Raw genomic sequence first — 14,680 nt, forward strand, 5'->3', positions numbered from 1 at the left:
CCAGGGAGTAAATCAGGAGCTTTGTGGTTTCATTGGTTAGAAAGGGACGTAGTTTAGAGACGTTGCGGAGGTTGAGGCGGCAAGTGTTGGAAAGTGATTGGATGTGGGGCCGAAAGGAGAGTTCAGAGTCCAGGATAACACCTAGCACGCTGACATGTGGGGATGGGTGAATGGTTGTGCCATTGCTCGACAGACAAGTCAGGGGAAGAGGCACGTAGGGGAGGAAATATTACAAGCTCGGTTTTGGACAAGTTGAGTTTGAGGAAATGGTGTGACATCCATACAGATATGTTGGTTAGTAAGTTAGTGATGCGTGAGGAGACTGATGGAGTGAGCTGAGGGGTGTAGAGATAGATTTGTGTGTCGTCAGCGTAGAAATCATATTGAAAGCCGTGAGAGGCTATCAGCTGACCCAGGGAAAAGGTGTAGATTGAAAATAAGGTCCAAGAACAGAACCTTGGGGGACCTCGATGGAGAAGGGAAGAGGAGTGAAGGAAGTAGAATTGTGACACTGAAGGTGCGTTGGGATAGGTAGGATGAGAGCCACTGAAGAGCACAGTCACGGAGACCGAGGGAGTAAAGTTTTTTTGAGGAGGAGGGGGAGGTCAACTGTGTCAAAGGCAGCTGAAAGGTCCAGAAGTAGGAGTACAGAATAGTGTCCATTAGTTTTTGCAGTTAGTAGGTCATTTGTGAGTTTTAAAAGAGCAGTTTCTGTTGAGTGTTGAGGGCGAAATCCAGATTGAAGGGGATCAAGAAAGTTGTTCTTAATGAGGTGGTCACTCAGTTGGTTGTAAATCAGGCGTTCAAAGAGTTTAGAGGAAAAGGGGAGCAAGGATCTAGGGTGTAGGTTGTTAAGATTGGTAGGGTCCAAGGATGGCTTTTTAGATATGGGGGTGACCAGTGCATGTTTTAGAGCATTGGGGAAAATGCCAGAGGTAAGGGAGAGATTGAAGATGTGGGTTAGAGAGTGTAGGATAGAGTCAGAGAGCGACCGTAGCATTTGAGAGGGAATAGGGTCCAGGGGACAGGTGGTTAGGTGGGCGCTAGAAAGGAGTTTAGCAACTTCGTCTGTAGTAGCAGATTTGAATAAGGGCAGTGTCAGTTGTACCTGTTGACATGGGGTCTTAACTGGGGGAGATACCTGTAGAGTGGAGATTTCATGACGGATTGTACCAATCTTGTTTTTGAAGTGATTAGCGATCTCCTGGGCAGTGAGTGAGTCAGTGGGTGGAGGCGGTGGAGGACGAAGTAGAGAATTCAAGGTAGAGAAGAGTTTACGGGGACTGGATGAGAAGGTGTTAGTAAGAGTTGTAAAATAGGTTTGCTTGGCAGTGTGGAGGAAAGAATAGTATTTTTGGAGGGCAGATTTGTATTGGTTGAAGTCTTTGAGAGACTTAGTACATTTTTATCATTTGTTTTCACACAAATAGAGATTTCTTTTGGTGGTATTTAATCACTGCTGGGTTTTTTTATTTTTTACTAAAAAAAAAAAAAAAAATAGACCGAACATTTTGAAAAAAAAAAGTTTTTCTTAGTTTCTGTCAGTAAATTTTGAAAATAAGAAATTTTTCTCCCTCATTGATGAGCACTGATGAAGTGGCACTTATGGGCACTGATGAGACGCCCCTGAAGGGCACTGATTAGGTGGCACTGATGAGGAGGCACTAATATGCCACACTGATGAGTACTGACAGGTGGCACTGGTGGGCAGAGATAGGTGGCATTGAAAGGTAGCACTGACTGGCATCACTAATGGGCACTGCTTGGTGCCACTGAGGGGCATTGCTGGGGCTTTACTGTAATCAGGGCACTGATGATCAGTTCCCCGATTACCTACACTCTGCCAGTGTGAGGTGAGGGGAGCCGATAAAGGGCACTTTCGCATTTACATGTGACCGGGTGTTATTGGACACAGCTGATCACGTGGTTAAAGAGCTGCGTCATCGGCTCTTTAAGGAGATCGGGGTCGTGCAGTGTCCTAGGAATGCGGCGCGGGCGCTCAAGTGCGGCCGTTCTGGGGCGCCATCATATGACGTCATCCCAGAACGAGAGCTGCACCGCCACTCTGTCAATTGATGGTGGGCGGGCGGCAAGTGGTTAAAGTATTAGTCAAGCCATTTTTTTTCCCTAAAGCCTGGTACACACGATCAGATTATCGGATGAATAGTCATCTGTTTTTTGTTGCATACTAGTCTCATGTCAAAAGTGAAGAGGTTACTCAACTTATGAAAATTCTCATACAGAATACAACTTGTAAAGTGATGTAACGTGTTGAATTGTTTTGTAATGTATTCTTTCATTTCCGAGCATGCATAGTCTTTTTACAATTTTTTTTACAATTTTGTTCGGACGAAAACTGTACTTATTTAAAACAAAAATTGGACGTTGTGTTCACATACAATAAAAATTTTATAGCATGCACCTTCAGGTTTAGTCATCCGAAAAGTTGGAATCGGCTGTCGAAAGCAGTAGCAGTTAATTGGCCGATCGTTTGTCGTATGAAATTTTACTTCTGATTTCCTTATCGTTTATGGGTCTTTAGAAAGGGTGGAGAAAATACGAACCATCAGGATTTATCACCTTCTGGGGCTCCATTAATTCAATGGTTTCTTTAGACAGGAAGCGAGAGAAAAAAAGCTAGAGCAGGGGCACAGCAATGAAAACCTTACTAGAGTTCTAGGTTTCCTATACATCACAAAATATAAAGTATTTATACTTCTGTCTGTGTTGCAGTTGGAGATTCTTCCTCACTTCCTGTCTGAGAAAATGGTTGTCTCTGGGACAATTAGTCAGAGGAAACCTCCGTAATGGAACCCAGTATAGCAGTAAAACCAGGGAAGGGTTTTAATCCTTGTTCACTATCTAAAAGTAGAAAAAAATGGTTTTAGCTGCACATACACTTTAAAGTGGTTGTAAAGGCAGAAGGTTCTTTATCTTAATGCAATCTACGCATTAAGATAAAAATCCTTCTGTGTGCAGCAGCCCCCCTAATACTTACCTGAGCCCCATCTCGATCCAGCAATGTTGCATAAGAGACTCAGCTATCAGGGACTCTCCCTTCTCACAGGCTGAGACAGCAGCGAAGCACCATTGGCTTCCGCTGCCGTCAATCAAAATCAGTAAGCCAATGAGGAGAGAGGGGGGGTGGGACTGAGCCACAGCTCCATGTCTGAAGTGACACAGGGAGCTGCAGCTCGGCTCGGGTGCTCCCATAGCAGGCTGCTTGCTGTGGGGGAACTCAACAGGAGGGAGGGGCTAGGAGCATAGAAGAAGGACCCGGGAAGGGAAAACCACTGCGCAGAGCAGGGAAGTATAACATGTTTGTTATTTTGAAAGAAAAAAAAATTAGACTTTAGTATCACTTTCACAAGCCATCTGTATTTTGGGCTTCTATGCGTGCTGTGCATACGGACATCTGTGCAGCAGACTGCAGAGCTGTGCAACACCAGTGAGGGATTCCCAGTGCTATTTTCTTGTGGCCTAGACCCACCAACTCTCTAAAAATTTCAGAGGTGGGGCTCCATCGGGAATTGGTGGGATTAGGGGGAGGCTGTATTGTTATTGTACATAATGACTGTCACTTCTTTCTCAGACTTGGCTGACTCTGAAAACTGCACATGTACGGTTTTACTTTGCAGGCAAACTGCCCTTATTCTCCATTCACTGGCAGTATGAACGGGAGTGAGTTTTTTTCTTTTTTAACTGAACGTTTGTAAAGATATAGATGATTGGCAATACCTTTCAGTAAACAACTAGGAAGGTAATTACAAATACTTTTGTATTATATGACCAGCAGACCATCACGTCTTCCCTGTCTCAATATATTGCCATAAAGATTTGCTGAACTGTAAATAGCATTATGTAGTGGAAGGGGCCAGGGTCTTAACAGAATCAATATTTTTATACTTTAGCTTCTTTACTTTGGAAAAGGAAGTAATGTATATTGTACTGTTGGAATGTCATTTTGTCCCAAGCAAAGTCCATTTAGGGACATTTTTGAATAGCAATCTATTGGATGAAATATAAAGGACTAAAAGAAAGGAGACACAATAGTTTGGCGGTTAACACTTTTTCTTTGCAGCACTGAAGTCCTTAGTTCCGATCTTGTCCAGTTTGCTATCTGTATGTAGTTTCCATGTTCTCCCTGTGCTCTAGGTACTCCAACTTCCTTCCACACTCCAAAAAACTTATAGTTAGGTTAGGTGGTTTCCTTCAAAATTGGCTCTAGTATGTGAGCCTATGTATGTCGGCATTTGAGATAGAGACATGAGATTGTTAGTTCTTTGGGACTGATATGAATGTACAGTATGTAAAGCACTGGGTACATTTTTTGCCGCTATATACAGTTGTGCTCATAAGTTTATATCCCCTGGCAGAATTTATGATTTCTTGGCCATTTTTCAGAGAATATGAATGCCAATGCCAACACAAAAACTTTTCTTTCACTCATGGTTAGTGTTTGGCTGAAGCCATTTATTATCAATCAACTGTGTTTACTCTTTTTAAATCATAATGACAACAGAAACTATCCAAAATGACCCTGATCAAAAGTTTACATACCACAGTTCTTGATACGGTATATTGCCCCCTTTAACATCAATGACACCTTGAAGTATTTTGTGGTATTTGTGGATGAGGCTCTTTATCTTCTCAGATGGTAAAGCTGCCCATTCCTCTTGGCAAAAAGCCTTCAGCTCCTGTAAATTCTTGGGCTGTCTTGCATGAACTGCACGTTTGAGATCTCCCCAGAGTGGCTCAAAGATATTGAGGTCAGGAGACTGAGATGGCCACTCCAAAACCTTCACTTCATTCTGCTGTAACCAATGACAGGTCGACTTGGCCTTGTGTTTTGGATCATTGTCATGTTGGAATGTCCAAGTACGTCTCATGCGCAGCTTCCTGGCTGATGAATGCAAATGTTCCTCCAGTATTTTTTGATAACATACTGCATTTAACTTGCCATCAATTTTGACCAAATTTACTGTGCTTTTGTAGCTCACACATCCCCAAAACATCAGCGATCCACCTCCGTGTTACACAATAGGAATGGTGTACCTTTCATCATAGGCCTTGTTGACTCTCCAAATGCAGAGATTATGTTTGTTGCGAAAAGGCTCAATTTTGGTCTCGTCACTTCAAATGACTTTGTGCCAGAAGGTTTGAGGCTTGTCTCTGTGCTGTTTGGCGTATTGTAAGCGGGATACTTTGTGGCATTTGCATAGTAATGGCTTTCTTCTGGTGACTCGACCATGCAGTCCATCCTTCAAGTGCCTCCTTATTGTGCATCTTGAAAGAGCAACACGTTTTCAGAGAGTCCTGTATTTTATCTGAAGTTATTTGTGGGTTTTTCTTTGCATCCTGAACAATTTTCCTGGCAGTTGTGGCTCAAAGCTTAGTTGGTCTACCTGACCGTGGTTTGGTTTCAACAGAACCCCTCATTTTCCACTTCTTTGTTAGAGTTTAAACACTGCTGATTGGCATTCTCAATTCCTTGGATATCTTTTTATATCCCTTTCCTATTTTATACAGTTCAACTACCTTTTCCTGCAGATCCTTTGACAATTCTTTTGCTTTCCCCATGACTCAGAATCCAGAAACGTCAGTGCAGCACTGGATGAAAGATTCAAGGGGTCTGTCGGGAGTCCAGAAACTCATTGACCTTTTATACACACACGCTAATTACAAGCAAACAGATCACAGGTGAGGATGGTTACCTTTAATAGCCATTCAAACCCCTTTGTGTCAACTTGTGTGCATGTTATCAGGCCAAAATCACCAGGGTATGCAAATTTTTGATCAGGGTCATTTAGATAGTTTCTGTTGCGATTATGATTTTAAAAGAGTAAACACAGATGATTGATAATAAATGGCTTCAGCCAAACACTAACCATGAGTGAAAGAAATGTTTTTGTGTTATCATGCATAGTCTCTGAAAAATGGCCAAGAAATCATAAATTCTGCCAGGGTATGTAAACTGTAAATGTTTTGCATTAATTGAGAAAAATTCAACATGCTCAGCAATGACACCCATGCTGAGCAAGCGACCCCTTGAGTTCTCTATGCAGAAGGGCAGCTGCTTGGCATGGGACCTAAAATAGGGCCACGATCACTGGAGTAGCAGTGACTACTACCAGTGACTATCCACTTCCAAGGGGACACCACAGGGATGGCATTAGTTCAGGACAGCTGGTCCTGTATTGTAAGGAATTGATGTCAGGGAGCTGTCATCTGTCGGGCAGCTCTAGGGGACCAGTCACAGGAAGAGGACGCAGCCTGCAGACGCAAAGAAAAGGGAAGGTATATCACCTTTTTAATCATCCCCTAGGAACTAGAAGGAGTTAACGCTTGCAGTAGGGGAGAGGGGACTTAAGGGAAAATGTTTTTCATCCCAAGAGTTTAGCTTAAAAGATCTGTATACTCATAAAAATGCATAAAAGCATGCTGAAGAGCAAAACAAACATGCATTAGATGTGTTAACATTTTTTATATAACTCACCATTGAGCCCATTGAAGAACACAGGGAGTCTTCCATACTTTCGGGTTACACTGCTGCCTATAGGAGAAGTGGACACTGACAAACAAAATACTATAGGCCAGTCGAAGATAAACCCTCCTACTACCAGCATGTCTCATTTTAGTAGCAAAGCATTATCGCGAGCGTGCTCATAAACACAGTGGGATCAGTGTCCCCTAATAGATTCCAAGAAAGCAATTTATGGCGAGTACAAAAGTCTTTTATTCTTTCTCATCCATTAAAAGACACAGGAAGGTTTCAAACTTCGAGACATACAAAAGCAGTCCAACTGAGGAAAGGGTCAAACAACAAAACAAACAAAAACAGGCTCAAGAAAAGCAAAGGAAAACTGGGGACTGTGTGCTGGTCAATGAGCTGTCTGAAGGACCTTACACTCGAAGATGGCATCAGATGAGGACCAAACATCCGCTGTTAGAACTTCGAGAACAAGTGAACATTGCCCAAAAAACAATCACAAATCTAGTAGTGTGCTGCGGCAGGAAAGGGTGCAACCTCATCCTTGGGAGCATAGGCTTGGATAATGGTCTGCCAGAAGTCTTAGCACGTCAATTTACCACATCCTGCAAAGCAAGGAGTTTTGAGGAAGGAAATGCATAGATCAGGGTACACTGATCCCATGGAGCCACCAGAGTGTCCACTGCACTGCTTCCACTAGAGGGTCCTTGTAACTGGAGACAAACTTGTCCAGTTAGTTGTTGAACATGGAGGCCAGATGGTCCAAATCCAGCATCCCCCACCTGCAACTAAGGCCCTGGAACACCTTAGACCCCTTTCAAACATAGGCGCTTTTACGCTAAAAAAAAGTGCCTGAAAAGCTCACGAAAACCTATTTCCTTTAAAATCAATGAATGCTTTCACACTGGGGCAGTGCGCTGGCAGGGCGGTGAAAAAATGCCACTCTCCATTGAAATTAATGGAAAGTTCTTCAAAAGCGCCTGAAAAGCTCTTCAAAAGCGTTCAGCGGTTTACTGGCAGTTTAGATGTGCCCTAGAGTGAAAGGGGCTTTTAAATGAAGGAACCACCTGGGTTCTGTAACACCTCTAGGTAAAGGGACTAGTCCCCTGGGTCCAGGTGCTGCCAGTTGAAGACATTTGCCTGCCTGCCTGCCGTCTACATCTGGAATGTAGTCAGCTGAAAAGGCTGGGAGGTTAAGTTCTGCCCAGGACAGGGTGCACTCTTTTTGCGGCAAGACTCCGAGTTACTTTGTCTAGATTGATTAACACCCCTGTGCAAACAGGGTGCCTTTTCAGATCGACGGGCTGGCATATTTTGTGAGGATCCTCAAAAGACATAAAGGAAGGACTTCCCAGACTCAAGAACTGGATTGCTAAGGCACCAAACAAGGGAAAACCTAGTAATCAGTGACAAATGAACTGGTCTGTCCAGAAACCAGATTGACTTGCCCCATGATAACAGAATGTTGCTTTGTAGTGGTTTGAAACTGGGCAAATGCAATTGCTCTGAAGGAGGTGACAATTAGGACTCTCATGCAAATGCAGTGATTAGTCTCCTGGACTGGAGAGTTCAAATCTGAGACTGGAGTGTCTACATTTTCTCCTGTAGAAGAAACATTCTGATCTCAGCCGTGTCCAGAACTAGACCTAGATACTCCAAACCATGAGTCAGTTCAAGTGACAATTTCTGAAGGTTCAGGATCCATCTGAACTGCTGTAATATCTTGACAGTCAAAGCCATGTTGTTGGCCTCTAAGTATCTCACAACGGGGATGTCATAAGAGCACAGCAGGGCTAAAATTCGGGCCAGCAGCTTGGTACAGATGAAAAGCTGAACAGCAGGGCCACAACCTGGTAGTGCAGTGGCCCCACAGCAAATAGGTAAGCATCACTGATGTCCACAGAAGCCAGGTGGTTTCCTTACTAAAGGGAGGAGAGGGCAGATTTAGTAAATTCCACGTGAAACTTCCAGACCCCAATGAAGACATTCAATGCTTTGAGATCCAGAATGTGGAGAATGCCCCTTTTAAGCTTGGGAATAATGAACAGATTGGACTAAGCCCCTGGAAATATTTTGTCATAGGAACTGGGGCAAATACACATTGATCAGGAAGACCTGAGAGGACCCAATGGCGATCTGCAAGTTCGTGAGGTGACACAGGAAAGTTGGAGATAAGAACTCAAGGAGGGGGCAGGGAAAATTGGGTGCAGGAGCCTGGGGATTCCACCTCCTGTACCCAAGTATTGAGCACACAAACTGTCCAAGCGTCCACAAGGGTTAGCAAACATCCCCCCCACTCTGAAAAGTGCGTGCAGAGGAAAGTTTGTTGTAGGAAAGTCTGTTGGAGAATATGGCAGACAATGAGTGCCAGACCTTGTGGGTGGATGGGGAGCTAAGCTTGGAAAGTTCAGACGAGTAGGTCAAGGGAGTGGAGAAATGAAAGGAGTGTTTCTCAACATCCAGAGATGAACAAGAATCCGCAGTCTTAGGCAACCTCTAATAAGCAATATGGGTACTCTTTCCACCAGTAGCATCCCTGATGTTGTCAGGAGCTAGTGTGAAGAAACGTTGTCCCTCAAAGGTCATGTGTTTAAAACGCTTTTTACACAAGGGTTCTGCTGTCCAGTACTTTAGTCAAAGTAGCTTACACAAATGTACTGACATGAAAAATCTGAGAGATGAGATGGAAGGTTTCCAGCAAAGCATCACAGCTAAAATGTATTTCTTTAGTCATCTGCTCCATGCTTTCTCTAAATGAGGGATCAACTGCACCAGGCACCTTGTGGTTTCACAAAGTACAGTAACAGCCAGAAGTAAAAACCACCAGTAAAAACAGAGCTCTAAAAAGTGCTCCCAAACATTTATCGTGTAAAGCACAGTGTAAAGGAGAAACACTACCAGACCGACAGTCGGAATGGACCACTTCTGTACAAAATTCTCACCAAACCAACACAAGACTAAGCACTTAGAGAAAGCAAAGTGCCTCGGATGCCTCCAATCTCCATAGAGACATAACTAGAAATATGAGTGTACAGGGAATGTCTTTGTGACCTTTGAAGTTTTATGACCCAATGATGAAAACAATATTAGCAACACTAAGATTTTTTTTCAGAGTGGTGACCACTTCCTCAATAAGACCCAAAACAGTCTACTTTAATTTGGAAGTAACAGCTTTAGGCTGCTACTGATCATGGGTATGCTTATAAGTCAAGGAATGGAAATAGAATTAGAGTATCTGGTGGTCAATGTCTCAGAAGCTGCAGGAAAATCATTTACAGAATCTGCAAGAGAGAGTAATGGAGTGCACCAGTAGCCTCTGCAATTAGAGACAGCAAATAACTGGGTGATACGGATCAATCTTGCGTGACTGTAGTAAAAACCTCAGCCAAAAGGTAAGGGGATGCAGCCACTCCTGACAGAGTTAAAGAGGACTGCAAGGATGAGATAGACTCAAAGAGCAGAGGACAACATGACTTCAGGCTGAAAACCCCCACCCCCAGTATGTGGAATCAGATGTGTTGCAACCACATGGTGGTACAGCAACATAGGTTCAAGGCAATACTTACGAAACCTGGAAGTAAGTGAGGGTCAGATAGTCATAGGTGACCAAAGTCACCTTCTGGGCAGCAGGATTGGATCAAAGTTCCAGATGGCTCTTGCGAGGAGCGTCAGTGGGGGAGACGTTTCCTTGTCGCTTTATGGCAGGAAAGAGCACAGAGAGGGCGCTCACAACACTCTTACCAGCAGATGAAGTCAGCGCTCAGTTCCACAGCGTTAACCTCATTTGCCACAGAACTGTCAGAAACGAGGAACAATGGCACCCGGTATCCAATGTAAATGAGGTAGCTCCTGCTTGAAGGAAAAAAAAAAATCAAGTTTTTACAAAGCAAAAAAGCTAGAAAAAAAAGGTTAAGTCCTTAAAACAGCAGAACTGAAGAAAAGATATCCATCCTCTTGGGACACTAACAAAAATTGGAGGCATGCTGGTAGTTGGGGGGGGGGGGGGGGGGGGGGGGCGGGGGTCCTGGGCTGGTCTATGGTTTTATTGTTCATCAGTGTCCAATCCTTCTGTATGTGGCAGTATAACCCAAAGGTTAAAGATTTCCTGTGCCCTTTAATGAACGAGAAAGCAACGAATTTTGTATAAACTGATGTTTTTGCACAGCCAGGCATTGAGTGACACTGTTGAATGTTAGCCCAGCTCCCGCAGGTTTTTATTGATGAGGAAGCTAGATCAAACACTGCATATGTACCAAAGCCCTTGTGTTTCTAGTTACAGATCACTGGCAAATCTAGTGACAAAACTGCCTCCTGGGGAATTCAGGGTTTAGCTGTGCCAGACTAATGTCCTATTTATTTTTGGATCCTTGAAGATCATCAAATCCAAAATGTTACTGATGGCTCCAAGTCATTTTTGTTAACTACTAATTGTATACTGTACCTGGTATTCATATTATACATATAAAATGCATTCATCTATTTTTTTTAAAACATAATAAATTGTGCAAATGACAATGCAAAGGTAGTTTCCCACAGAAAGCGAGGCAACCACTGTTCCTGGTTCAAGATAATCACTTTTAATTATGAAACACTCTCTACTGCAGTCACAATTTCACAGCCACAAAGAAAGCCAAATGCAATCAATGGCCTCTGTAGCCATTTGATAGCTTGGACGGTGCTAAATAGTTTGTCACTGTCTCACAATCTAGGTGGGTAAGCTCAATACACACAGTGTGTTGTACACTGCCGATCTCAATCTCTCAAGAAAGCTGAACTTGCAGTGTGGCTCCCATGCACTGCAAAGATGAAATACCAGTTTTTGTATAGGGAAGCAATAACAAAAAAATTTTAATCACCTTATTATCCCTTGTTCTCCTGGCAGCCGGTGCTTGCCTCTTCTCTCTGATGCGCTGACTTTGTGAACAGGCCCTTAGCTTCCTTACTAACAATGCAGGACTGCTGGTCCTACTCTGCATGCGATTGCAACAGAATGCTTGTGATTGCACTGGTAACCCCACTGCAAGGGTAACTTTGCATTTTCCAGGGAGATTAGTTTTAAGCAAATCCAAACCCAAAAACAAAGATGTAACGTATATTGCAGCTTACCAGTCACTAGAGTGGTGACTACATTGGTTTGCTTTTTACCAATTTCTTTTTTTTTTTCATCTGGGGATCCTACAATTTTTACATTTCCTATCTTGGGATGAAAAAGCTCACTGGCAGTATTGTAGATATGGATTTTATTTTAGCTTATTACTGCTGACTATAGCCAAAGCTTTTTTAGTTTTGCATAGAGTATAAAATGATTAGAACAGGATCCTGTCAAGTTTTGAGGCGGGTCTTTTGGAGAGATTCCCTTACTCCCTGTAGAGCTGCACAATTCTGGCTAAAATGAGAATCACGATTTTTTTGCTTAGAAGATAGATCACAATTCTCTCACGATTCTCGCAGCGTAACATCATCTTTCACATTAAAACAAAAAAAATTGGGCTAACTTTACTGTTTCGTTTTTTTTTTATTCATTGAAGTGTATTTTATCCCAAAAGATGGCATTTGAAAGACAGCTGGGCAAATAGTGTGACATATAATATTGCAGCAATTGCCATTTTATTCCCTAGGGTTTCTGCTAAAATATATATAATGTTTGGGGGTTCCGTAATTGTCTAGCAATAAATATTGCTTTTAACTTAAGAAAGAAGTGTCAGAAAAAGATTAATGCTGCGTACACACGGTCGGACTTTTCAGCTACAAAAGTCCGACAGCCCGTCCGACAGACTTTCGATGAACTTTTGGCGGACTTTCAACAGACTTTCTAACGACCGGATTTGCCTACACACGATCACACCAAAGTCCGACGGATTCGTACGTGATGACGTACACCGGACTAAAATAAGGAAGTTGATAGCCAAGTAGCCAATAGCTCCCCTAGCGTGGGTTTTTGTCCATCAGACTAACATACAGACGAGCGGATTTCTGGGTCCGGCGGAGTTACAACGTAAAGATTTGAAGCATGTTCCAAATCTAAAGTCCATCAGATTTGCGACTGGAAAAGTCTGCTGAAGGTCCGGTGAAGCCCACATGATCCGATTGTCTGCCGGATTTGGTCGTCGGCGTCCGGCGGACAAGTCCGGTCGAAAGGTCCGACCTTGTGTACGCGGCATTAGACTTTAAGTGGTTAAACTTTTTGCATTTACACGTTGTTGAAAACTTGGCAGACTGCCCAGGTTATTTATTTACACAGAAGTTCTATCCCTTTGATCTAAGAAGGAAGCTTATGCAGCGTACACACTTTTCGACCGGACTGGTCAGACGGACCGAGTCCGGTGGACAATCCGATCGTGCGTCGGCTTCATCAGACGTTCAGCGGACTTTTCCAGTCGAAAATCTGACGGACTTTAGGTTTGGGACATGCTTCAAATCTTTATGTCGTAACTCCGCCGGACCCAGAAATCCGCTCGTCTGTATGCTAGTCCGACGGACAAAAACCCACGCTAGGGCAGCTATTGGCTACTGGCTATCAACTTCCTTATTTTAGTCCGGTGTACGTCATCACGTACGAATCCGTCGGACTTTGGTGTGATCGTGTGTAGGCAAGTTCGTTTATTAAAAAGTCAGTCGGAAGTCCGTCAAAAGTCCGTTGAAAGTCCGTCGGAAAGTCTGTCGGACCAGTCCGGTCGAAACGGCCGCCCATGTTTTAGTTTTAGGCTTTAGTTACAATGTTTCAAGTTAAAGACTTGGCAGGCTGCCCGGATGCTTTCTTTTGAGAGCTGAGTGAGCAGATAAAGTTTCTCCACTTGTTATTTGAAAGAATTGGCAAAATTTGCAGGAGAGATCGTCAAAGGGGGTGAATTGAGATCACAATTTTTTTAACAATTTTTTAACGATTAATTGTGCAGCTCTAACTCCTTGTCTGAGAAAAGGTTGAAAATTTTGGCTGATTCCAGAGGAATCAGTTGAAATTTGAGTTGCTGGTGGCCCTGTCAGCACCACCTTGCTTGACCAATCCTGACAGAAAATAAAAGAAGCCAAGTGGGAAAACACCCAAACAGTAACTTTATTCTATCAGATGCAGTCAGCAGTGCAGAATCTTCCATCCATGCTGCTTAGTGTGCAAGGAGAATTCTATTGATTTTCTTTTGATTAGCCCACAGAGAAATCTAGCTATGTATGGCTAGCCTAAAAACCACCCAGGCAGTAGTAAAAACACCTTTTTAAATTTGAGTAGGGGAGCCCTAGAACTTCTTTCAGCGTTTTATTGCTGTCTGTTTCCCTGTACAGGTTTTGCCTCACTTTCTAAATTAGTTAGTATAACATAGATATAAAGAAGGCATGTACATGATTAGAAATGCTGCATTGCAGTTGAAGCTTAAAGTGGAGTTCCACCCACTTTTCTATCTCCACATCATCTGCTTCAGACCTTACCATACTCACTGCAATGGGCAATTTTTTCTTTTTTCCCTGTGCTTATCTCGTTTACAAGGCATTCTTTAGCACTTCCTGTCTCTCTCCTCCGCGATGTACGCAATATCCTACTGCGCACTGGTTCCTGGGAGATGTGTATCATTATTCCCAGGAGTCAGTGGGCATCGCCGCCTCTCATCATCGTGAGATCCCAAAGATGTTTCCTGCGCTGCGAGGTGTGTATAATGCGCATGCGCGAGATTGGGCCGTGCATGCTGGTTAGTCAGCAGCACCGTATCCCGGAAGAGTATCCTAGTGGGCTTCGCATGCCCACAAGCAAGACAGAAGAACCACGCAACACACAGAAAGAAAGGCTAGTTTAAAAAAAAAAAAAAAGAAGAAATATAGCGGCAGTATTACTAACAATCATAAGAGATGGCTTTTGAAAAAAATGGATTTTTGACTTACCGTAAAATCCATTTCTCTAAGTTCATTGACAGACACAGCGCACCATTATTCTGAACCATAGGGTTATATCGCCCCCTACAGGAGTAGGACACTAGGCAGAAAAAAGACTCAGCTACGCCTATGGGCAGTCCTATGTGATATACGCCCCCTCTCTGCTATAGGCCTTCAATTTAGTAACAAGCAGTATCAAAACTCCTTAGAGAGGGTGGGTGCTGTGACTGTCAAATGGAGAAATGGATTTTACGGTAAGTCAAAAATCCCATTTTCTCTTTCGTTCATTGACAGACACAACGCTCCATTATTCAGAACCATAGGGACGTC

General features: G+C 43.2%; 1 protein-coding gene across 3 annotated transcripts in view; it reads right to left on the reverse strand.

The window, feature by feature from the left end:
• The window catches only part of KIAA1671 (KIAA1671 ortholog), a 259,256-nt gene that overhangs the window by 28,527 nt on the left and 216,049 nt on the right, over nucleotides 1-14,680 (reverse strand). For 2 of the 3 annotated variants that reach the window (XM_073629519.1, XM_073629503.1), the window contains exon 7: nucleotides 6,497-6,553. The exons of the other annotated variant lie outside the window; for it this stretch is intronic. In XM_073629519.1, the coding sequence (XP_073485620.1) occupies nucleotides 6,497-6,553 (57 nt within the window). The remainder of the gene's footprint in view (nucleotides 1-6,496; nucleotides 6,554-14,680) is intronic. 3 annotated transcript variants of the gene reach the window in all.

This window comes from Aquarana catesbeiana, linkage group LG01, assembly GCF_042186555.1.
Source record: "Aquarana catesbeiana isolate 2022-GZ linkage group LG01, ASM4218655v1, whole genome shotgun sequence".
Taxonomy (NCBI): domain Eukaryota; kingdom Metazoa; phylum Chordata; class Amphibia; order Anura; family Ranidae; genus Aquarana; species Aquarana catesbeiana.